A 23350-nucleotide genomic window follows, 5' to 3' on the forward strand; every position below is an offset into this window, starting at 1 on the left:
TTTTTTACAAGTAAGAAACGTGGATTAAGTATTTTGAGTAGTTATTCAAGGTGAAAAATGGCTTATCACTTCACTGGAGAGGATGATGTGAGATTATACTGTTTGCACGTCTTTTTTCAGATGTTTGCTTGTGCTGGGAGCTGATGATGAGATAAGTGGAAGGGAAATATGGGCAAGTTTGTTCTCAGTATTTCTGAGCTCTTCTTGAAGGAGTGGTTCTGCCTGTCTTCTTCTCTTTGTTGAATCAGATCGGTCTGCAAAGAAGTACCTGATCTCAGTTAAACTCGTCTATTTACTTGTGGTTATGCTAGTTTTAAGTTTAATCAGTTGCCTGGTCTGAGATTGTTGAGAAGGCATGTGCTGTGAATAGGGAGAGTATAGGACTTTTTCCTTCCAAGCTAGCTAAAAGAAAGTAGTATGGTACCTGCTGACATCTCAGAGCTACTAGACAGATGTGATATTTGAAGTTTTCTTAGTTAGCTCGTTTAAGCATGAATGTAACAAATAGTATAAGTACAGTTATGACAGATGGTATTAGAAAATTCTTCACGGTTCTCTGCAAGAGAGGGAGAGTGGTTCAATTTGAAAATGTTACTGTATTTCTTTTTAAGGAATATTGGCAAGTTGGATGTTTTATCAGGTCATGTGCAAAAGCCATTTTCTGTTCTTTCAAAAACTATACATATGATAATAAATATCGAATCCTAAAATAAAAATTAATTTTAAAAGGCATTTGTAAAATTTATTCTTTATAACTGTTCACGAAGTTAATTTATGCACATTCTTCTCCTCTCTTTAAAATTTGTGGTAGAGCTATTTGCTAGTTGCAGTTACCATGATCTGAGTAAGGGATGTTACCTAACAAATTGACCGTGTTAAAATTGACATTATTTCTGGATTGCTTCCCAGAAAAAAATCAAGATACTGAAAGGAGTATTTCTGTAGCACATGTATCTATGGCAAGTGAATGTACATGAGTCTTAATCTTTGAATTGTCCGTGCAGTCCTGCTATAAGAAGGATTTAATCTCAAAATGACAGGCATTTTTTCTCAGCAGATTTTGTTGCTGAGTACTACTAGAAGGGCCATTTAGATTCCCCTAAAGTCCTTTGAGTTCACCTTTGTCAACAAAACAGTTTGAGTTCAGCATACATATTGAGAACATGATTTTGAATACTAGCAGGAAAACAAATGCTAATTAAATTAATTTAGCCTGTCAGTCTTTTATTCTAGATTATAGTTCATTGTACATTGTCCCAAGTGTTGTCTTGGCTGAGGCAATGGAGTTTTCAATAATTCAGTGTAACTTTCAAGTGGTTCTCATAGTCACTGATTTTTAGGAGGTAGCTTTTATCATTATAAACATTCCCCTTTGGGATGCTGAAGCTAGCCAGGATTGCGTAAACTAAGTTTTTTTTCCAAAGTAGAAAATGTATTCTCAATTTAAATAGATTATGATGTCTGTGGAGTAGTAAAGATAATAATTGCATAAATTGTTGTACCTGAAGTACAGTGAAACAGATGGTGGTTTAGACTGAAAGCAATGCAAAGTAATAAGCTGAATAGTTAGAAAACACTTTTTTTTTTTTTTTTTAAAGGGGGGTAGGGTGAAGGCAAAAAAAAAAAAAAAATAATAATGCTTGGGAACTTTCTTCTTCACTTTCTGTGGATTCTTATACAAGTATATTGCATGCCAAGAAAATGCTGACAGAGATCTATCAGACTATTTAATATTTCAGTTACTGCCACAGTACTGTTTTAACATGATGTAAGGTGCTTCAATATTCATCTGTAGTCATCTGTATTTTAAGAACTTTCTACGGATAACCACTTTTAACCAGTATCATTGCTATCTTTTATCATGTAGAAGACATCCCAGAATTCCAAATGTATTTTTAAAAACTAATAGCTCATTTTTTTTCTGTATTTTGATTAGAATTTGTTTATTTGTACAGGTACCTCAATACACAGTTTATTAAGAAGAACAAATTGACAGAAGCTGATCTTCAGTATGGCTATGGAGGAGTGGATATGAACGAACCATTGATGGAAATAGGAGAGGTAGGTATCTACAAATATCAACTGCATTCAGCTGCCTACAGGTGCAGCTTGGCCCTTTCAAATTTTGACTTTTCTGTGTCACAGAATCTGAACAGTTGATTAAAGTCGAAGATATAAATATTGAATCCGATGGAAAACGAGATTACAGTTGCGAAGTTAAAATCTATATATACATGTGTGTGTATATATATATCTACACATGTAATGCTCTTTATGGTGGAGGGCGGAAAGCAAATGTAAAGATTGTTGCAGAACTTCAAAGTGTTATCTCTTCTTGAGGAAAAAACAAATTGTTTTTTTTTCATGTGACACTACTATCTAGAAAAGATTTTGAAGAGGTGATACTTTGGTTTGGGGAAATCTTTGAAATATGACTTTTAGGCTTATCTTTCGTGTTGTCGCAAAGTGTTACAGCTTTTTTGAGAGTAGAGCCTTCAGCAATACTGTACATCTTATTTTCCAGTGCAGGCTCTCTTGTGCTTCAGTTGTAACAATTCAGATTTTGGAAGAAGAAGTAGGCCTTCTGTGCACTTAACTATCATGTAGGGAGGTCTTATCTATTTAAAAAAAAAAAAAAAAAAAGGGGTGCGGGAGAGGGAATAAACACAAGTGTGTTGACAACTACAGTTGGCTTATGTAAGTTGGAGAGTTTGAGGCTCATTTTTAGTTATCTGTAAAATGAAAAAAAAGTCAATAGTATGTTTGGAGATACCACCACCCTGTGCAATTCAGCTTTGCAGAAGCGAAGTGTACTTTGTTTCTGTCACTTCACAGCTACTGTTGCAGTCGAGGAGCCCTGAAATAAAAGAAAGTAAAATGAAAATTTCCCAGTATATAATCTCTTTCAGATTTTTCACAGCAGAATATTTTTGTATGTCTTTAGGAAGACTTTGAAAATACCACTTGAGTATGAATTGGAACAAAAACACAATCCAGAATACAGTTGAATAGAAACTTTAATTTTGAATTTTTTTTTGTGTATCTGTTTGCTTCTGTAACACAATGCTAGCTGGGGAATTGTTTTACTCTATTAACACTCAAAGTGGTGTGGTGTTTTTTTCCTTTCCTTTCCTCTCTACATTTATGATTTTTCTCTAAAAAGGAAGCAAATACTTTTTCCTTTCTTGATTTGGAAAACTAGAAAGCTTTTATTTTTTTTTTTTTCTAATGTCAGAACTAGACCTGCAAGTTTTACTGTTCTTCTGGCTGTTAGATTTCATTGTTCTGAGTAGATCTCTTCTGTCTTAGTTAAGAGCAGAGAGAATATGTTGCATGAGGAAGCATCTTCTATCCTGATGAAGATGACATTGCCAGTTGAAGTTGCTAATTCTTTGACAGATTGGGGGTGGGCTGGAAAAAATACCATCAATATGAGACGCTTTAAATCAAGGCAGTTTAGAAAAGGAAATTCTTCTCTGATCTACCTGTACTGTCACCTGGGTTTTCTAATCAGTGTCATCTGTAAGAGCCTCTCAGAGCTTGGGAGAGCGTAATTCTGTGCTGTTTGTGCGGACTTCAAAATGCACTATGTGTTTTTCATTATCTCCATGGGCTGAGATTTAACTGACTCCTCCACAATTGTTGGAGGTAGTCCTTAGCTCTGTGCAAATGACTACGTTAGTTCAGCTGCTTTTGGGACTGGGAATAGTTCTGGGCTATTCTGAGCTCCCTGGGGCTGGGAATTTGTGCACTGCTCCATTCTGAAGTATCAACCAAAGGATGGTAGTAGCAATTTTGCATTTTGTCCATAGCTCTCTGCCCTAGGATATGCTTAGCAAAGAAGAATAAACAGCAGATAATTCAGCTTCTGAGTGTCTAGTTTTTCTCATATTTATGGAATTATAGGGGGGGAGGAATGATGACACTACTCTTCAAGCTTCCCAGAAGTTGATTATTGGACAGTACAGAATATCCATAGCTCATCATTTCAGTGGGTTATGGGGAGGATCAATGTTTTTAAGCTTCACCAGACAGTCGATGGTTTGAGACAAAGGTGTTCTGGATAATGTCTAGAATTCTACTAACCAATTTTTCATTATCTCACTCCCCACTATTCATTTCTCTTTACAAATGCTGTCTTTGTAAGCTGTAATAGTGGGAGGTAAATTTTGGCTCCTGTGGCAGTGAAGTTAATCTTTGTTCGTTACTGATGTAGGAGTAGATTTATAGCAGTTACTCCTTTGCTCTGAAAAGCAGTGGGGATTGGAGTCCTACACACACAATCTAATGCACTTAAACTACAGTGTTCCAGAAATAAAACTGGTTCACATTTCTTGACCTGCAAGGCATTGGCCAAATGTATCAAGTCTTTGTTTTGAAAGCATTTTCTTTCATTGTGGTTCCTGTTTAGGATTCTGCCTTGTATTCATTGGCCTACACTAGGGGCTTTGACAAAAGTCCATCTCCATTGTTCATCACTTTGGAACGGACGGAATTATCACTTAAATATTTTTGGATGATTGGGATGATCTGTCCTTTATCTACCCAAGAGCAAATGGGCTTATTTTATGTTTAGATCTTTTCAGTCTCATGATGAAGTTACAAAAATAATATTCAGTATTTAGAATTTGTAGAAACAAAGTTCTCTCTGTGCACTGAAGTTTCTGTCTGAACATCACTGACATGTATTCATGAAACTGTGGGAGCTTTTCAGTAATCTTAAACAAGACTACATGCCTGCATAGTTCTTCTGGGGTATGTCACAATAGGAACATACGAGACTGTGGAAATATGTATGAAATACATATTGGCGTGGTCTCAAACATTTTATCATTCCAATAGGTGTTCCAGACGCTCAGTAATTCTTGTGCTAGGAAGACAAGATGAACTCAGTCTATAAAAATAGTCTGGTAGTGCTTGCAAAATGAGATATTTTTTTGTCAATATTTTATGAATGCTTTATGAAGGATATTGCTTTTTCTGAGTTGAGCTCATGTCAGTGACTTCAGAGTTCTGAGTTTTTAATGAGGGAGAGGACTCATGGGAGCCCTGAGCTAGTAGGGAGTTAGGCTGTCTTCTATTTTTTTTTTTTTTCTTTCATCACAGGGAAACAAATTCTGGAAATTGGAGGAAACTGCCACGTTCTCTATTGTCGGTCTTAGGTGGAGAAGTAAGATCAATTCCTCTTTTCAAGGAGAAAAAGGTCTCCTGAACTGATAGGTCAGGTTGCTGGCTTGATCTGTCTGTAGCTTACTTGACAAGAAAATTCCAGCAGACAGCTTGAAGTTCTTACAAATTGGTCTTTAAAAGGAAGGTTTATTTTGCAGAGTGAATCAGATTGGATGCTTAGTAGCTAGGTGCCTACTTTCAATTAAGACATACCTCCCCGATATTTCACGTTTAACAGCTAGGGAGCTGTTAGTTGTGTCAAAGGTTGTTCAGCAGCAAACTCCCTCAGTCCTCACTGGTTTGGGGCAGTTCAGTCTTTCCCAGTTTACCACCTACTGGAAGGTATCTTTAGAAGTCTCAAATATGTGGTGGTCTTCCCCCCACATACCAGGGATCATGCTATCCCCTTTGGACTTTAAGTCTGATTTCTGACTGCCCTGTTGCAAAAACTCATTTGAACAATTGCAGCAACGTTTATAAAAATAGGGTGTTTTGGGAGTGATTACTATACCCACGAGACTTTGAAATATTCAAGCCTGTTTGATCCCTGTAGTGATGTGTTAGGGACAGGGTCACCTGGCTGCAAGGGACCCTGTATGCTACCTTCGTACGGATTGGCCAAGAGACATTCTGTTTTGTCAGCTGAGGAGATCTGATACCATTTCTGTAAATACTGGTGATTGTTACAAAAAGGGGTCTGTTCTTGAGATCTGCAGGGCAAACATGGTGTTGTTCTTCATTCATGTTTTCTCTATGCTTTATACTAGTAATTGTGTGTCTGCACATGTTTCAGATGTGGGAGGGGTGTCCAAACAAAATCATTAGATATTCTCCCCTTCTTTTTAAGTTCTGTATTTTTAAAATCCTGAGTGGGGAATTGGGAGTTGCTACCTCTGCTTTTTTTTGTTTGTTTGTTTGTTTGTTTTTGTTACTGATATAAACTTTTGGTGTTGTGTCCTGACAGCTAGCTCTTGATATGTGGAGAAAATTAATGATTGAGCCACTACAGGCCATCCTTATTCGGATGCTCCTCCGAGAAATCAAAAAGTGAGTGCATATTTTTTTGCTTTTACACAGTGGTGGGGGTATTGTACTACTTTTTTTTTTTTAAAGTCTAATTACTTTGATCAAACTGGTTTATGATTTAATTGTAGATATGTTCTTGCCTGATAATGCTATTCTATCAGCTTTTATAATTGTAGCTATATGACTGCTATTCATGTATGTGAAGGAAGACTGAGAAAAAAAAACACTTCATTTACTGTAACTCAAGTGTAGTGATCTTTTCTGTTTCAGCAACCTGTCTTAATAATAATGTGATTGGGGAATAGCTGGGATAATTCTCCAGGGCCCAAACGATGTCTTTTACTTTTTTTCTTGATCCGATGCTGATTGCTTATGGTTTCTGTGCTGTCAGTAAACATAAGGTCTTACGTGAGGATTTGCCAAAGACAGAAAAGCTTTGTTGCTTTGCTTGGGATTCAACATAAATTATTGCTTATCTGCAGCATCTGGGTTTCTGTTGCTCAGATGAATGACTTTACTTAATGTTCTTGGTGCTTTACATTAATTGTGAAATTGAAATAATTATTTTTGGACTTTGAGGGAATTTATTGTTTTATTTTGGAATCTTTGTTCCTTGACGTCCCTGATAATTACATGGTAGAGATGGTTGTAGTATCCCCATTAAATTCTTAGGGCTTTTTAAGTTTTGATTTAAAACCTTTGCACTATTTAACTCCTGTAAGATCTTTTTATTTATAAATAACCAGAAAGTTTGAAATCAACTACAGAGGCTGTATCAGTTTCTACACTTTTACTGCTAGCTATGGTAGTTCTGGAGTTGCCTAATGACTGGGATTTTTTTAAGGAATTGTATGCCTCTGTGACTCAGGTGACTGGGTTAATTACATAAACTGAAAGAATGAGCTTATTTGGCAGATCAAGTTACCTTAGGATGTGGACTTCGTCAGCCAAAAAGCTGTATCCATAAAGCACTGGAATACTGATCTCAATATTAGAGCATTTTCTTTTCCTTCCTGAATTAGATTTCTGAAGACTTAACTGGCAAGATGTTTCTCTCAGGTGGTATTTCTGAAGCCAGGACGTATTCACTTCTGGTTGTTGAACCATGCTTTCTTCGTAACCAGTGCTAATGTGCCTTCTTTCGTATGTTTACTATAACAATTGTACTATGGCTTTATAATGAAGATTTATAACTAAATGAAGATTCATTTATAACTAAATGAAGATTCCTTAATTCATGGTGAATAAAATTCTGCCTTTTTACATCAAGTGCAGTGAAACTGAATATTTCATTGAGAGGTGGAAGCAGAAATCTTAATGCTTTTTCAGCAGACATCTGATGCTGCTTAAAAGTAATGGTATAAATTTACCTTGAGGCTAACTGTGGACCTTGCAAAGATGTTTAGGTCATTAGCTTCACAGGATGTTAGATCTTGAGACTGTAACATGCTAATGTTATTTGTTAAACGTTTTCAAACATTTTAAATAAAGCTTGAGTCATTGTCTACAGTAGTTGGGTCTGTAATTCCCCCCCACACCTCTTTCTAAAAATAACCGTTTAACTATCTGTATTAGTTTTGTTCTAGTCATTTTTTGATCTGTATATCATGTAGTGAACTATATAAGACAATGTAGTATTACAGCTGTTCTTCCTGATACCATGAAATGGGGGGAATGCTGTTTGTATTCTGAAGGTTGTCTTTGCATGTAACTGCAGTACTGTTGCTGTTCTTTGCTCTTAGTCCACTGGTTGATGCAGGTTGCAAGAGACAATTTTGAAGCCTTTGTTGCAAGGGGCTGTTAAATGTCTTCTACCGTTGAGTTCAGCAAATCAGGGATTAATGTTTTTAAAGAAACAGATATCAATCAAGTGCATCTATCAGAGGCACAAGAGTATGCATGATTGTTACCTAAAATAAATAATAAACTTAATAAAATTACTAATATATATACTTAAACTTATCCATCAGATGTCTTTAGTGTAGTAATTAAAACATGCATGATTTAATAAAATTTATTTTACCGAGAAAATAGAATATAAATAGATGGACAGTTGAACTTCTAATACCAGAAGATTTTGCATAGAATACAATACACAGAGTTAATAACCAAAAAGGAGTCAAATGGCTGTGTATAAAAGTATGTTTTAACTATGTCTTTATTGTACCAGAAAAGACATGGAGAGCAGAGCCACATGTTTGCTTTCAGTTTTTATGAATATGTTGAACTGGAATTTAAAGGGGGAAAAAAAAAAGGCACGAAAACAAACAGATTAAATTCTTATACACGTCCGCTGTTTTTAGAAGCTATAAACTTTTGCAATACCTGTTAAAAATACATTGAAATTAAACACTCAAGGCATGTGAAAATGAAGAAGCACAGATAGTAACTTGTGGTTCAATGGAACAAGATGATTAAACTGCTCTAAGAGTTTGCTAATGCCACGAAGGGGCAGGTTGTACCCTACCTACTACCTTTCTTGTGCTGACTTTACTTACCGAAGCCCTTACTGATCCAACTCAACAGCTAATACAACAGGAAACCATCTAGTCTTAATATTTCTATGGATTGGCACGATGAATCAGTTCAGCAAAGACTTAGACGAGTGCCAAAGCAGTGAAAGAGGGGATACAGAAGCCTGTGACCGAGCAAAAGGGAGTAGCGTTAGCCCCCTTAAACAGCAGAGAGTTGTTAAATCACTTAAGCCAGTCTTGTCTGACTGCACTTCTCTTAATACAGTTCTCTTAATACAGAGTTCTGAATATAACACACTTTCTTCCCCCTCCCTCTAGCCCAAGCACTCCTTCTACAAGGCAAGCTGAATACCAACTTACGCATTTTTGTTTCAACACAACAGGAAGCCAACAAGATCTCGAATTGTGAGAAAATTCATCTCTGAAATTCTTAAATAATTTGGAAATTATGCAGGTGCTAGCTCAAATGTTGGTGTGATTAGCACGGACTAACCAGGAGATGCTTCTCTACTAAACACAACTAACACTTTCTAACTAACCGAACCTATTCCTCTATAAGCTGATACAAATAACGTATCATTTGGAAGAAAATCTATTAGAAGTTAATAATTTCTTTTAAAGTGTTCCAAATAGGCTCTTCTGGTTCAGGGCACATTCTGTAGTTTTAGACAGGCCATTGGTCTGACACAGCAGAACACTTGAATAATGGAATCTTCTTTTAATGAATATAGAATTTATTATTGTATATTGACCTCTAAATGTGTGCTGTATGGATATAATAGTACACTGTACAGTATGTGTTAAACTTCCATGGTTAGGTTTAGTCTTAAGGCTCAAGATGGAGTTAATAAAACAGCTCAATTTCCTTGAGCTTTTGCTTTATAGTTTTCTGCATTGAATTTGAAAAAGGGAACCATATCAGCAGCAGAACTGGAGGAGCTTTTATTTCTGGTGCTTTAAATTTTAGCTTGATTCCCCACCAAAAATTATTCTTTCATTCTCTTCCATCCTCCCACGCTGTCTTGTGACATCCCTACTTCAAACTGGGTGGCAGCTGCTTCTGTAAAAATTTGCATCCGTACTGCCTGCTGACTACCACCATACAGAAAGTATGCAGAACAAACATCCACCTCCCAGGTCACCAGTTTGTCTCATTCGAGTTCTCATTACTGCAACTTTCATAACAATAGTCCTTAAACCTTCTGCAACAACTGAGACTTCTATCAAGTTTTGTTGAAACTACCCATTTGTTCTCTAAGTTTTCTTGAGAGGCGTTCAATAAATGTAAATAAAAACCAGAAGATGCTACTGAACTGAGGAGAATGATACTTTGGAGACATATGCTGCATATCTTGGAAACTGTACAGCTGAAAATAGGTTCATTTGAAAGACAGGTTCATACTGAAGTTCATAACACAGTTCTGTCAATAAATTTTGTGATAACTTTGCTGTAGATGTGTAATGCTCACACAGAGGAAACCTAGGTTAAATTGCATAAAATTCTGTGAGTATGAGGGAAAAGATTGTTGGCATCTGTGAAGTACTTCTTGGCAATCGTTCTATTTTTTGACTGTATTAAACTGTGATCTTAGTTAAACTATTAAAACTACACCATTCTGAAGGCCGTGAAATCAGGGAAATCTAGCAGTATGTAATTTTCCTGATATTAAGAATTTTGTTCTAAGTTTATCATTTGATTGGCAATCCCATCCTCACTACCACCCTACTCAACAGCAGATTATCAATTCTTACTTATATATTGTGTACACCCAGCTTCCCCCATGGAAGGCCAGCTCTGCATTGCCATCCTTTTCCTCTATTGCCTTTATGCTGTGTGGCCTCTGCATCTAAAGCCTGTCTTCTCCCTTGCAGCTCAGGCAAGATCTGCATCTACTTTTTGTTCAAAAACACAAAGAGACAAAAACAAAACACTTCTTCTAATGATATGTTGCCCTTTGAATTCCCTGGTCTTGACCTTTGCTGCCCCTTCTCCAGCATCTATGTGAGCTAAGGTCTGTGAATCAAGCAGCAGGCAGCTGGTTCATCCTCAGTTACAGTGCTTTATCACCCCTGTCTTTCCAGGTCCAGAAACCTGCATGCTGAGGCAGGTTCCACCATCTCTTGGCAGAGGCCAGCTGTCCAATATGCTTACCTTCTGGTCCCCTAGCTTTCTCCGCTCCATGACATCGTGTTGTTTTCAGAGCTCATGCATCACACAGCCTTACTGTGCTGCTGGGCACCTCCTGGATGGAACTGCTTCCAGGTCCTGGTCTAGTGTTACACATCCCACTTCTCTTCTGTGGGGTGCTGCCACCTGTGCATCACGTAACCAGACGTAGCAGAGTACTATTGGAAAGAATGTGGGATGTCATTACACGTACCCTAAAGTAGACCTCTTGTGCTGGTTCAGCTGCCAGAACCAGAGGAAGCCTTCCTGTCCCCCAGGGGAAAGAAAATTCTTTCTAGTCATCATGAGCTTAAATCTAAGGATCTTAGGATACGGCGGTATTTAGAAGCAACGCATATACTCAATAATGTGAATGTAGGAATGTGGTGTGGTGTGTGTAACACAGTAACTGCTGCTGTGGCTGCCCTGTTAAACCTCTTTAGGATGTCTCTTATGGGCATCCTCTATTTTTTCCATCAATTCTACAATCAAGGAAAGATGATTTCTCCATCGTTCTACCCACAGCCTAGATGCGTGTATGTTAATGCTTGGATTTGAAGTGTTTATGCTGGCTTTGCCCCCCCTCCCCCCCGCTTTTAATTTTTAAGTCATTCCCGTAACCCACTCTCCTGAGCCAACAACAGTTTCCAACAGAGAACTGATTTTTTCTTTTCAGTGCAGACTCGGTAAAATTCTTATATCTACAATTATATATGCGTATAAATGTATTTAAAAATTGAAAGCATTTGGAATTACAGCTGTGGATGTTTGCCTGTAAATATACTTTTTTTAAAGTAGTATTTTAATCTTATCTACAAGTAGGAGTTAAGGATTTATTTTTTTTTTTGGCAAAGCGTATGTGAAAGGTAGTCTTTTTTAGAACAGTTCATGTTTCAGGAGTGCCTCTGCTGCTCTGAGTGGGTCTGTTATTTCCAGTCTTTGCAAAGGAATGAACACTGCTAATTGTAGCATGCAAAACACTTTTTTTTGACATTACTTTTGTTTTCAACTGAATGGAACTAAAGAGAATGTTTACTTTATTTGAGCCCACTCGCTTGAAGCTAAGAAATTGACTGGAAAATGCAAGGCTTTCCTTTTCCAGCATATGAGTAAAGATTATGCCAAGTACGTTATTTGTTCTACTTGACATCTGCATGTTGATTGAATAGCAAATATTCTGAAAAGCACACACTAGGCTTCTTGGTGTGATGTTGGCAAAACTTATTTTATTGGCAGAGATGAGAGTGTGAAAGTAATCTGTTCAATGAAGGCTACAGATACGAGGTGGAGTTTAATGTAACTTCTAAAGTTCTTGCTTAGACTATGTATGTAGGTTGGAATACTTAAATCCTTAGCAAATATTTGGAAGTTTCATGGTCTGCAAATGCTTGTGAATAGTTTATGAATTGCCACTTCAACAATTTAAACATACGGGAGAGAAGAAACATCATATTCATTTATTTTGAGATTAATCCTATTCTTTTTTTGGCCAATTTAAACAGAGGAATTTACTAGAAAATGTTTTCATCCAATACTAAGTTATTTCATTAGGCTATCAGATTTGTTACACCTAGATACCTGCATTCTCATGAATGTTTGTTTTCACTATTTCAGTGATCGCTGTGGAGAAGACCCAAACCAGAAAGTAATCCATGGGGTTATTAACTCCTTTGTTCATGTTGAACAGTATAAGAAAAAATTCCCCCTAAAGGTAGATACACATTTCTGATTTATATTCTGAGTTGTGAACGTTAGTCTAGTATATGTATTATTTGCACTTAAAAAAAATATTTCTCCCTTTTAGTTTTATCAGGAAATTTTTGAGTGTCCTTTTCTGAATGAAACAGGGGAGTATTATAAACAAGAAGCTTCAAATTTATTGCAAGAGTCAAATTGCTCACAATACATGGAGAAGGTAAGAGATTCTTCTGTACACGTGCAGTATCTGAAATACAAGATTATCATTTTATAAATGATTCATGTGTTCCTGTTCTGTTCCATATTTGTTCTTTCTGGTGCTTTCTCGTGTAGTTTGAGATTATTCTGATGGCATGCTGTATCTGAATATAGATTAATAACTTTGCCTAAATACATTATTTTGAAGCTAGCAACCTATAATAAATGATAAACCAATTGCATGAAAAGTAAAAATAAATATAGATATTTAAAAAACAGGAGTTTGATCCTTATTGCTTCCTCACTTCTTTGTTTTTCTTCTGTTTTTTTCATAAAAGCACGTTATCTGTAACATGAGAATTTTAGCAGTGTAATGTTTAGGGAAAACTATATGGTAGAGTAGTTACAGAGCATTTTTTAAAGATTATATATTCTGAAGATTATATATTCTCGTTTTGCGGTTTACAAAGTCAAGTTTTGGTACCTGTACTGTGGTTGAGAAGGCAGAGATTAATATAAGACTAGGTGTTAGTCCTTGGTGCTGTGCTGTTCACAGTAACAAGATGGAAAAGTTGAAGATAAGGTTGGGAGATTGCTTATAACTGTAAGAAGCATAATGTAATGGTTGAACACCTGAGGTGAAATTCAGTGACAGGCTAAGGCTCCAACTGAACCACAAAAAATGCAGATTTATCTTGCTTATTAGTGTTTTGCAGTTGTGCTAGTCTCCCTAGCATCCTTTCATATTTACCAGTTAAAAATACCTTTATGTCAGATATTCGTGATTTCTTTTACGGTAATACCTATTTCATTCATTGAGATTGTAAAGAGAGTTTTTCTGAATAGCTCAGGTGTAGATCTGTACATGTTTATGTACAACAAGGGTTTAGAACAGAAAATTGATTTTCATATTTACGTATGTCTATTATGTACATACTTGCTCAGAAGGAATAGAAGAAGTGTAGTAGGAGAAATTGGTTACAAAGTCAAAGGAAAAAGAAATTTTGAGGACTAATGAATGCTATTAGATTTCCAGTAGTGTCTGAGAAATAGAAGATTATGTTAATTCAGTAACGGCCTGATTCAAATCAGAAAATTCAATTATTCAGCATCTTGGGCAAGTTCATTTTTATCTTCTGGTTACTCATTTCTGTCTCTTTCTGTCTCTTATTCTATGTATTTATACTATTCTATATTCATGGATCTAGGCTGTTTGTTAGTATTTCATTTGCTCTCAGTTTAAAAACTTGTCTGTAGGTTTTAGGTAGGTTAAAAGATGAAGAAATGCGGTGTCGGAAATATTTGCATCCCAGCTCATATGGCAAAGTGATTCATGAATGCCAACAGAGAATGGTAGCAGATCACTTGCAGTTTCTACATGCAGAATGTCACAATATTATCAGACAAGAGAAAAGAAGTGGTAAGACTTACTGATCTCAAAAAGCATGAAATGTTTTTTATTTTATTCATTTAGCATTGCAATTTATTATTTTTATTCAGCGACCTTTGATGTGCATAACCATTTTCAGCTGATATATATTACTCATTGAGAAACTCAATTAAATTCCAAATGAGATTTTTCTTTTACCTTTCAAGTTGTCATCATTCTCCCAAATATACAGTCCAAATCTTCTTTTGCATTTTACTGTTAACAAGCCTTCTTTTGGCTGAAACTCTTTCCCTTTCCTTGTCATAGTCAGCTTAAAAACACACTGAAGTCTTGTGTCCTGTAGAATTAATCATATTTTATGCTTGTGTTTTCATTTGTAAACCAGTGGCTCTATCTTTACAGATTTCTTCATCTTCATTTGACGGGTCAGGATTATAAAATATTTTGGTTTCTTTCCATAGCCACTTCTTATTGTCCTGAATTTTGTAATCTCCCCTCCCAAATCCTTTTTTACAGAAGCAGATGTTCTTACATTTATATTCCTTTTTTTTTTTTTAATTTAAAAAAAAAAAAAAAAAAAAGCTTCCTGATAACTACATGCCTTTTACCCTTGAAAGAATAGTTATTCTTGCATGGAGGATGGTATCTATTATGTGAAACAAATTATTTTTCACAGGCAGAATGTATTTAATACTAGTGATCAATTTCCAAAGAGTTTTTGCACAATTGATCATGGCTTGGATTTTTTTTTTAACGTGAATTTAATAAAACCAGACATTGCTTATTTACAGATTTTCTTACCTGAGAAAAATCTCAAGCCACCATTGGAGGAAAACAATATCAAGAAGACATCAAAACTGATCTTAGTCAGCCGCTGCTAAGGGAGACATAGGGAGGCAGAGGATTAAAAATAAACTAGCACAACACTTTTCTTTACCAGGCTACCTGTCCTTTTGGAGTCTATCCTAGATACGCACTATTGGAAGAGTAATGTAGTCCCAATGGCAGTACTCTGTAAATGTTAATACTAGCCCTGCACTTTCCTTTTCTTCTTTTGTCGGTGATTCAGTGTATGTTAAATATTTTTTTCAAAACAGTTGGTCTTGTTTCAGTGTTTAAAAGTTCTGTGTGAAATTATGATACTATTTTAAGTGTTGATTTTTAGTGTTTCTAAGCATATTCTATAAAAATGTATCTCTGTTGCAGACATGGCAAATATGTATACTCTCCTTCGTGCTGTGTCAAGTGGTTTACCTCATATGATTCAGGAACTTCAAAACCATATCCATGATGAGGGCCTTAGAGCAACCAGCAATCTTTCTCAGGAAAATGTGAGTTTCTTTAGGCAGCTGAAATTACCTATTTGATTGACATTCCTAATGAAATGTTTACCCTTTTCTTTTTAATATATTATGTTTCTTTAATTTTGTTTATATGAAATTGGTTTGGAACTTTATGCATAAATTGTAGTTTCTAATCAGCAATCTGAGCTGTACAACACATATCTATCCTGAGAGTTGATTGTTGTGATCTAACCAAAGCAACTACAGATAGATATTTTTCATTGTTGCTTGTTTAATGCTGTCGTGGCAAGTAGGTCCTTTTGTTGTATGTGTTTTTTTCTGTTGTTTTATTTTTTTATTTTTTTCCCTGACATTTGCTGTTCTCATATGTTAGTAACCAGTGATACAATTTAGTTGAGCTATGTGTTATTTGTAAAGACTTGACATCCTGTCCTGATTTCAGTGTGGTGTTTTTCACTAATAGTTTTGTAGTTTCATGTTTGTATGTGACGTTTGAAAATACTGTAGCTTAATTGCTCTACCAAAGTGGTTTTGTTTAAACTTTTTTTAACTCATGTGTATTTAAATTACTCAAATCAATTTTTGTTCCTTGAACATTACTGTTCAGAGGAGAAAACAAATATAACACCACATGGAAGCTCTTTTGTACATTTATACATCTTGCTGTCTAGATCTGTGCTCAGTGCAGGACAGTGACTTTAGCTATCCAGTATTGCTGTCTAAAAAAATAAAGAGATATGAGCTGTTGTAAACTAACTTCTGTTGACTGCACAGGAGTCTGCTTACTCCTCATAGCTCCCGTGTACCTTCAGAAAATGGACTGAAGTATTTAGTAGCATATTTTGCTTTCAAAAAAAAAAAAAGTTTACCAAGTCTTTAGCTTTCAAGCTAATAGTGTCTCCACAGTGAAATCAATGCAGACCCACGAAGGTGATTCATAGCCTTACCTAGGTAAACTCAAATGTGAAATACTTGGCTCCACTATGTGGAGTACTTTGGCAACAAAACGTTTCTGCTGTGTGACCTGATAATGCACTTGGGGAGTCAAGTGACATAGTGAGTGCATTTCACACTCTTACATTGCAGCCTGCTATATTATCTGTGCAGGTGCTCCTTAAATTCACATCAGTTGTTTCCACACAAAATATTTTGCTGACATGTGGCACACTAAATTTGATTGGTAACTGTTCTTCTACGTAGGAAAGTTCAAACGTCTCATTCAGCTTTCTGTATTCAGAGTCAGTAGAAGAAACAGTTAACTTATTTCAGTAGCTTTTCCACTTGATTTCTGTATTTACATATTACCATTAACAATTTCTGAAAGTGCTCATAAATTATGTTCGGTCGTTATGGAAAAGATTAGATAGCATCGGAACAGTGTAGACTCAAATATGTGATTGATTTTTAATGTAACCATAGACTTTTTAATTCAAAAACATGCTCAAGCACACTAGTACAAGAGTATGACTGCAGAAGCAGTCCTCTCAAAGGTTTAATTACTAGTGATTTAAACTTTTTATCAGAAAGAATAATTAGAAAAAAATGTACAATTAAAGTAGATATAATTATGTTTGTGTGTAGGTAATAACCCTTTTCTTAATAACTTGCTTTCTGCTTTATCTCCTTTTTAGATGCCAACTCAGTTTGTGGAGTCAGTTTTGGAAGTGCATAGTAAATTTGTTCAACTTATCAACACAGTTTTGAATGGTGATCAACACTTTATGAGTGCCCTTGACAAGGTAATTTTAACCTATTAAGTTAAAAAAAAAAAACCCACAACATTGGAAAACAAAATGTGGAACCCTGTTTCAGGTTCACCAGAATTCTTCAGGGCACCAGCACATTTAATAATAGAATTCTCATGTAGTTTTTCTAGTTTGGAAATGCAATTAAATAGAAGAAATTCTAGTACTGGGAAAAAAAAATAAATAGGTATGTACAAAGAAAAACATGGTAATACTTAAAATTTTACTGAAAGGAAGACTTTTTAATCAAAAATCAAACCAAAAATGGAGCTGACCCACTTAATATAAATTTAAGGTAATAAATAGGCAAATTGTGTGTTGCAAGAATTTTGGCAACTCGGGAAAAGGTTTTCTACTCAGCACTGGTGAGGCCTTATCTGTGTCCAGTTCTGAGCCCCCCAGTACAAGAGAGACATGGAAAGAGTCCAACAGAGGACCAATGAGATGCTGAAGGGACTGGAGCTTGCCCAGGTTCTTGTGAGATTGGGTGGTTCCTTCTCAAAGAAGAAGAATATTTTATCTAATCCATTTGTTAATATACCACTCTTCCAGATATATCATTGTATCTTTTATCCTGGAGAGTGAATGTAATACTTACCTATCTAGATTTTTAAGTCATAAGATGTATGCATACATTTCATTACTCTTTTTCTGGTGTTTATAGTATTCGGAGTTTGTAATTAATCTTATGCAAAGCTTTAGATAAGTTTCAGCCAAGGCTAGTCCAGAAAGGCATAGAGACAAAGATAGCAATAATACAGTTGATAAGTAACCATCTGTCTTTGTGATACTGAGAAATTATTTATTTAGTATTTTAAAACGAATGCTTATTTCAGTACAACTTTTCAAGTGCAACTAAAGTCTTCTACCAGAAGGTGGAGTAAAAGGAGACTGACAGCTACTTTTACTGGTACATAGGCAGTGTACTTTTTCGTGAAATACTTCAGTTCTTCACTTCAGTGATCTTTATTACAACAAATATTTAAAATATTAATGTGTTGCCAGTTTTCCATGGTCAATATCAAAATTGCTATTGTCACCTCCAGTATTATTACAAAATAGTGCATTAAGCTTCAGATTTCTGTATTTCTTGTCAAATAATGCATTCCTTTGTCATAGGGATTCTAGGGACCTATTGTCAAATACTGGAATGTTGAGACATTGTACAAAAACTTGTTTGTCAGTTCTTTTTAATAATAATAATAGTATTTTCTGCATAGGTTCATTTGAACATTAATTTTTTATAATGTGATATAGCAATTCAAGGAAGTAATTTCCTGTACTCACACTAGTTTAAGTCTTACTGAATTTGGAAGCTAAAGTCACAAAACAGATTAAATTCCTAGGAACATGGTTGTGCAATATTTTTAGACCAGTATTAATGTAAAATGTTAATTTAAATTTGATAGCTTATAAACTAATCTTGATGATTCTGGTATCTTTATTGTGCAATTTCCAATTCCAAACTACCATTATCTCCTTCCTTTTCTATTTCCTCATATTCAGGCTTTCTTTGTCTACCATGGTTTTTGTACCACACTGCTTCGAATTTCCACATAATCACTCTCAACAATATATTTTTTAATTTTCTTTAGTCTAACAAAAATCTGAAAACCAAAATAGTTTTCCTTTCTTACTGCATACCAAGTATGTTCTTCAAATCAAGCTGTGTTCTCTTGTAAGCTACTGTTGATGTGCAGCTGCTCAAATCTTCATCTGCTTTCCTTAGTTTCTTTCCATCCATAATTTTAGACCATACTTATTGCTGTATACCAAAACCTTCATACTTTGGCGTTTAAGTTTCTAATTCTAAATTTCTTAACTTTTAATTCTAAAAGTTCTTTAATTCTAAAGTTCTTAACTTTTCTCTAAAGAGAAAGTTAATTCTCTCTCCTGCTTTTTGAAATTAACTCATATTCCTCTACTTTTTCCACTTCAACTCAAATCTCAATTTAAAAATATTCAACAAATTCTCACACAGCTGTAATCCAAATCCCTTTATTCATTGTTTCTTTTGAGTTTCATAGGCTCTTGGATGGTCTGTACCTGAACATTTTTTTAACTATTTTAAAATTCATAACAGAAAAAGTTTCAAGTCATTTCCATTTTATGTCTTTACTCTGTGTTCCTATGTAGGCTTTGACATCAGTAGTTAACTATAGGGAGCCCAAGTCGATCTGCAAAGCACCTGAGTTGGTAAGTGATAAGTATTATTGTAGAATTTAATCATAATACTTCCTTATAACTGTCAAACAAAGTAGCACAGGGACTGTCACGTGAATATCCATTTCTCTAAGTCAGCATCAGGTGTATATGCCAGTAGTGGTTACTTAACCCCCATGCACATTTGAAGGTATGCAAAAAAAAAAAGGTGCAGTTACAGTTTTTCATATAGAATTTGTGTTTTTAGTGGATGTAGTTGGTGTCTTTTACCTGTGAATACAGCCCTTATAATAGAACATGAGACTATGGACTGTGAATTACTTCATGTTTTAACTTTCATGTAGAATTTAAGAGTACTTTGGTATACATGTGTTCTCAAGCTTGACAAGTAGGTTTGGGTTTCTCTTTTTTTAACTTGAGCTGGCCAAATACTGTGACAACTTGTTGAAGAAGTCAGCAAAAGGAATGACAGAGAATGAAGTAGAAGACAAACTTACAAGTTTCATTACCGTGTTCAAATACATTGATGACAAAGATGTATTCCAAAAGGTAACTATTGATATTCAAATTTAAACTTTACACAAAGTTTACACAAAAGTGTGGTTACACTTTTAAAAATCCTTATATCTGTTTGTTTTTTTTTTTCCATGCAGTTCTATGCCAGAATGTTGGCAAAAAGGTTAATTCATGGTTTGTCTATGTCTATGGACTCTGAAGAAGCCATGATTAATAAACTAAAGGTAATGTAATCCTCTTCTAATGTAAAGTAAACAAGCGTAAGAGAATGTAATGTTTAGAGGGAGCAGCAGAGGGTGCCAGAGATAACTTAGCAATCAGTAGATTCTTTTTAAAATAGTTAAAAACAAAAATGAAGTAGTGTATGAAAGATACATTGTGAACTATCACTTAAATATTCAAGGTTTTTGGTTTTTTTTTTTTTTTTTTTTTTTTAATGATTTTTGGGCAGTTTATGAAGTGTATTCAATAGCCCATTTTTTATGTTGTAAAAGCAAAAGCAGCCTGTCATAAACTAGCTTTATCTTTTAATTTTATAAGAAATTATATTGTTCATCTAAACTAGTGTGCACAAAGATAAGATAAATTTGATAATTTTCTTTTATAGCGTTTGTTTTCTATTATACATATATTTTCTGTTCCCTGTAAACAGTGTATAATGCTTCTAAAAATTAGATATTCATATTATAGTAATAAATGCGTGATTGTGCAATATTTATTTCATAGGTATTGTTTTCACAATAAAACTTCTTACAATTATTTTTTCACAGCAAGCCTGTGGTTATGAATTTACCAGCAAGCTTCATCGAATGTATACAGACATGAGTGTTAGTGCTGATCTCAACAATAAATTCAACAACTTTATCAAAAACCAAGACACGATTATAGATTTGGGAATTAGTTTTCAGATATATGTTCTACAGGTACTAATGTATGTTTATTATTACTGAGTTATCTGTACTTTTTTTTTTTTGTTTTGATAACAAATGAAATACTTTTCTAACTAGGAACACTTCTTATATCACACCTTGTGATCAGTGTGGAATAATTTGTTTTCCTAGTTTTAATTTTTAAAATTAACCTGATAGCACACTAAATAGTAGTGATGCAAAATGCCTTGTGTTTTTTACCTGAGTTTGTCTCACCGGGGCATGTATAATGAGCAGTAAAACTTCTGGTCTCAGGTGAGCGTCTTATGACAGTATACATTGTAAAACTGTTCAGTGGTGTTATTTTTTTTCTTGATATATATATTGTATGAAAATGTTAATGCTTTCATTTTTCCTGATACCCTTAGGCTGGTGCATGGCCTCTAACTCAGGCTCCTTCTTCTACATTTGCAATTCCTCAGGAACTGGAAAAAAGTGTACAGATGGTAGGTTAGTAGGAGGCTTCTTGTAAACATGTGGAAAATGTCAAAACTGCAAAAAAAAACACTATGATGATCACTCTAACAGAGGAAAACCTGAGCTATTTCATTTTGATTGTAGATCAAGGCTACCCTTTCTCTAGTTATATGAAATTTGGAAAGGTCACCCAAATGGTATCTTGATTTCTATGTATGTATTTGCGTAACTTTTATTTCTTTTGTTTTCTACACTCAGTGATCGAAGAGGAAAATGCTACTAAATACAATCAAGTGAACTGACTTGATTCTTAACTTTAAAAACAATTCCAAATGATTTTAACCAATTATTTATATAATCTAAAAAGTAATATTAAAATTGAATAGACTTGGTATATTAAAAAGCAGATACAGCTTTCTTGTCGTGTATTTTGTATGAGCCACATTTTGTTCAAAATCAAACTCATGCAAACTTCTTTGAACATAATTTTGAGAATTCTCAAAGCATTAAAGGTTTTACTTTGGCCAAATATTCTCTTGCTATTTAACATTATTTCTGTTTTGTATGGGTAGAACATTTTATTAATTTTGATGATATTGTTCTGTTCTAAAAGTTATCTGTAAAGTGTTTTTGTTCAAAACATATACTCTGTGTATTTCAGCTTTGCTAACATATATTTTAATGATGAAGTACATTTTAGGTATAAAAATATAGCAGTTTTTATACTTGCTGTATGCTGCCTTGAGTTGCTATCTGATCTAAATTGTACTGGCAAATGTCTGCTTCAGTGGTGAAGGAGCTTTTTCACATTTTACCACTAAGTGTTAGAACTTAAATAATTCTCCTTTTATTTCTGATGCATCAAGTGGCAGTTAATTTTAGTAATAAGTTTCCAACCTACATTCCGTGGATAACATGGGATCCACAGAAGGTAATTGATGACACATTGCTGTTCTTTGTGGGCTTAACATTTAGGAGTATTGTGAGTTGTGCCTCATTTGAAAAACTGGAAAAGAAGGGCTTGCATATCAGAAGCAGCTCAGAGTCTGGGTGGCTTGTCTAGCTTCAGTGTTTCGCCAGTTCGAAGGAGAACACTTATTCTTGGGGCACCTGGCTAGAATTAATGCTCTGAATTATCCACATAGTTCCCTAAGGAAATAGAACATGCTCTTGGGATGTCTTTGAAATACTGACAACTTCTGTCTTTACTGTCAGATTTGATCAGTTGACCCAGAAAGAGAGCAAAGAGAGGTTTTTTTCTCATGAATTTTGACTGGACTTAGAGAAAAGGAAAATAATAATAGTAGTAGTAGTAGTAGTAATAATAGTAGTACTACTACTAATAATAATTTTGCAGTTGCACTCCAAACTATGGCAGTATTTGTACAACTGCCAGCTGTCTCAAACCTGAAAAAGTTGCAAACTTTTTATAAATATATAGTCACTTGGATGGTATGCAAATATTGTTTTGTACCTACTTAAGCTTGTCGATGGAGAAACACCCGTTTCTTAAAAATGTCAAAAGCCACCTTTTTCCTTATATGTTTATATATTTAACTTTATTTGATGGTAACTGGAGTTGTATCCAGTGTTTCCTTTATTTTCCAAGGTGTTTTTGTTGTTGTTGTTTTTTTTTTTTTCTGTCTCTGCACTGGATACTTGTTTCCAGGAATGGCAAGATTGATAAATTACATATAATACAAAAGTAGGATAATTTTGCATCTTCTCTATAAACTTGATTTCTTGTCACAATCCACAAGTCACTTATGCATTTTGTTCTCTTACTCTGTGAAAATGATATTTAAATGTAGGTAGATGTAATTCTGAAAGAATCTTCTAGGAATGGCATTTCTAGAGTGTTCTGTAGAGCTATTTCATTTATAGATGCCAGACTTGTGTACTCTATTGCCAAATTTCAGTCTGCATAGCTAATTTTCACTTGCACAAAAGCATGGAACAAAGTTTTTCAATATTTCTCAAGGAAGAGAGGAATTTTTAAATTAAGTCCTTTTCTTGCTCAGAGGTAGATCTCTTCATATTCTTGTTTTTCTATGTGTTTATGTGTCTTTCTATATTTTAAATACCAGGAAAAGTTGCTGTCCAGAGTGAATGATGTAACACTTTCCATAATGACTATAAATTCATATAAAAAGA

At 34.8% G+C, this 23350-nt stretch overlaps 1 protein-coding gene across 4 annotated transcripts in view; it reads left to right on the forward strand.

Annotated features, from left to right (window-relative positions):
* CUL2 (cullin 2) overlaps nt 1-23350 on the forward strand; it is a 47965-nt gene that overhangs the window by 14545 nt on the left and 10070 nt on the right. For all 4 annotated transcript variants that reach the window (XM_032181900.1, XM_032181899.1, XM_032181897.1 and 1 more), the window contains exons 5-16: nt 1956-2061; nt 6134-6216; nt 12451-12547; nt 12641-12751; nt 13990-14152; nt 15329-15453; nt 17058-17165; nt 19308-19367; nt 19755-19883; nt 19988-20074; nt 20621-20773; nt 21148-21225. In XM_032181900.1, coding sequence (XP_032037791.1) covers nt 1956-2061; nt 6134-6216; nt 12451-12547; nt 12641-12751; nt 13990-14152; nt 15329-15453; nt 17058-17165; nt 19308-19367; nt 19755-19883; nt 19988-20074; nt 20621-20773; nt 21148-21225 — 1300 coding nt within the window. The remainder of the gene's footprint in view (nt 1-1955; nt 2062-6133; nt 6217-12450; nt 12548-12640; nt 12752-13989; nt 14153-15328; nt 15454-17057; nt 17166-19307; nt 19368-19754; nt 19884-19987; nt 20075-20620; nt 20774-21147; nt 21226-23350) is intronic.

The sequence above is a fragment of the Aythya fuligula genome, chromosome 2, assembly GCF_009819795.1.
Source record: "Aythya fuligula isolate bAytFul2 chromosome 2, bAytFul2.pri, whole genome shotgun sequence".
In the NCBI taxonomy this organism is placed as follows: Eukaryota; Metazoa; Chordata; class Aves; order Anseriformes; family Anatidae; genus Aythya; species Aythya fuligula.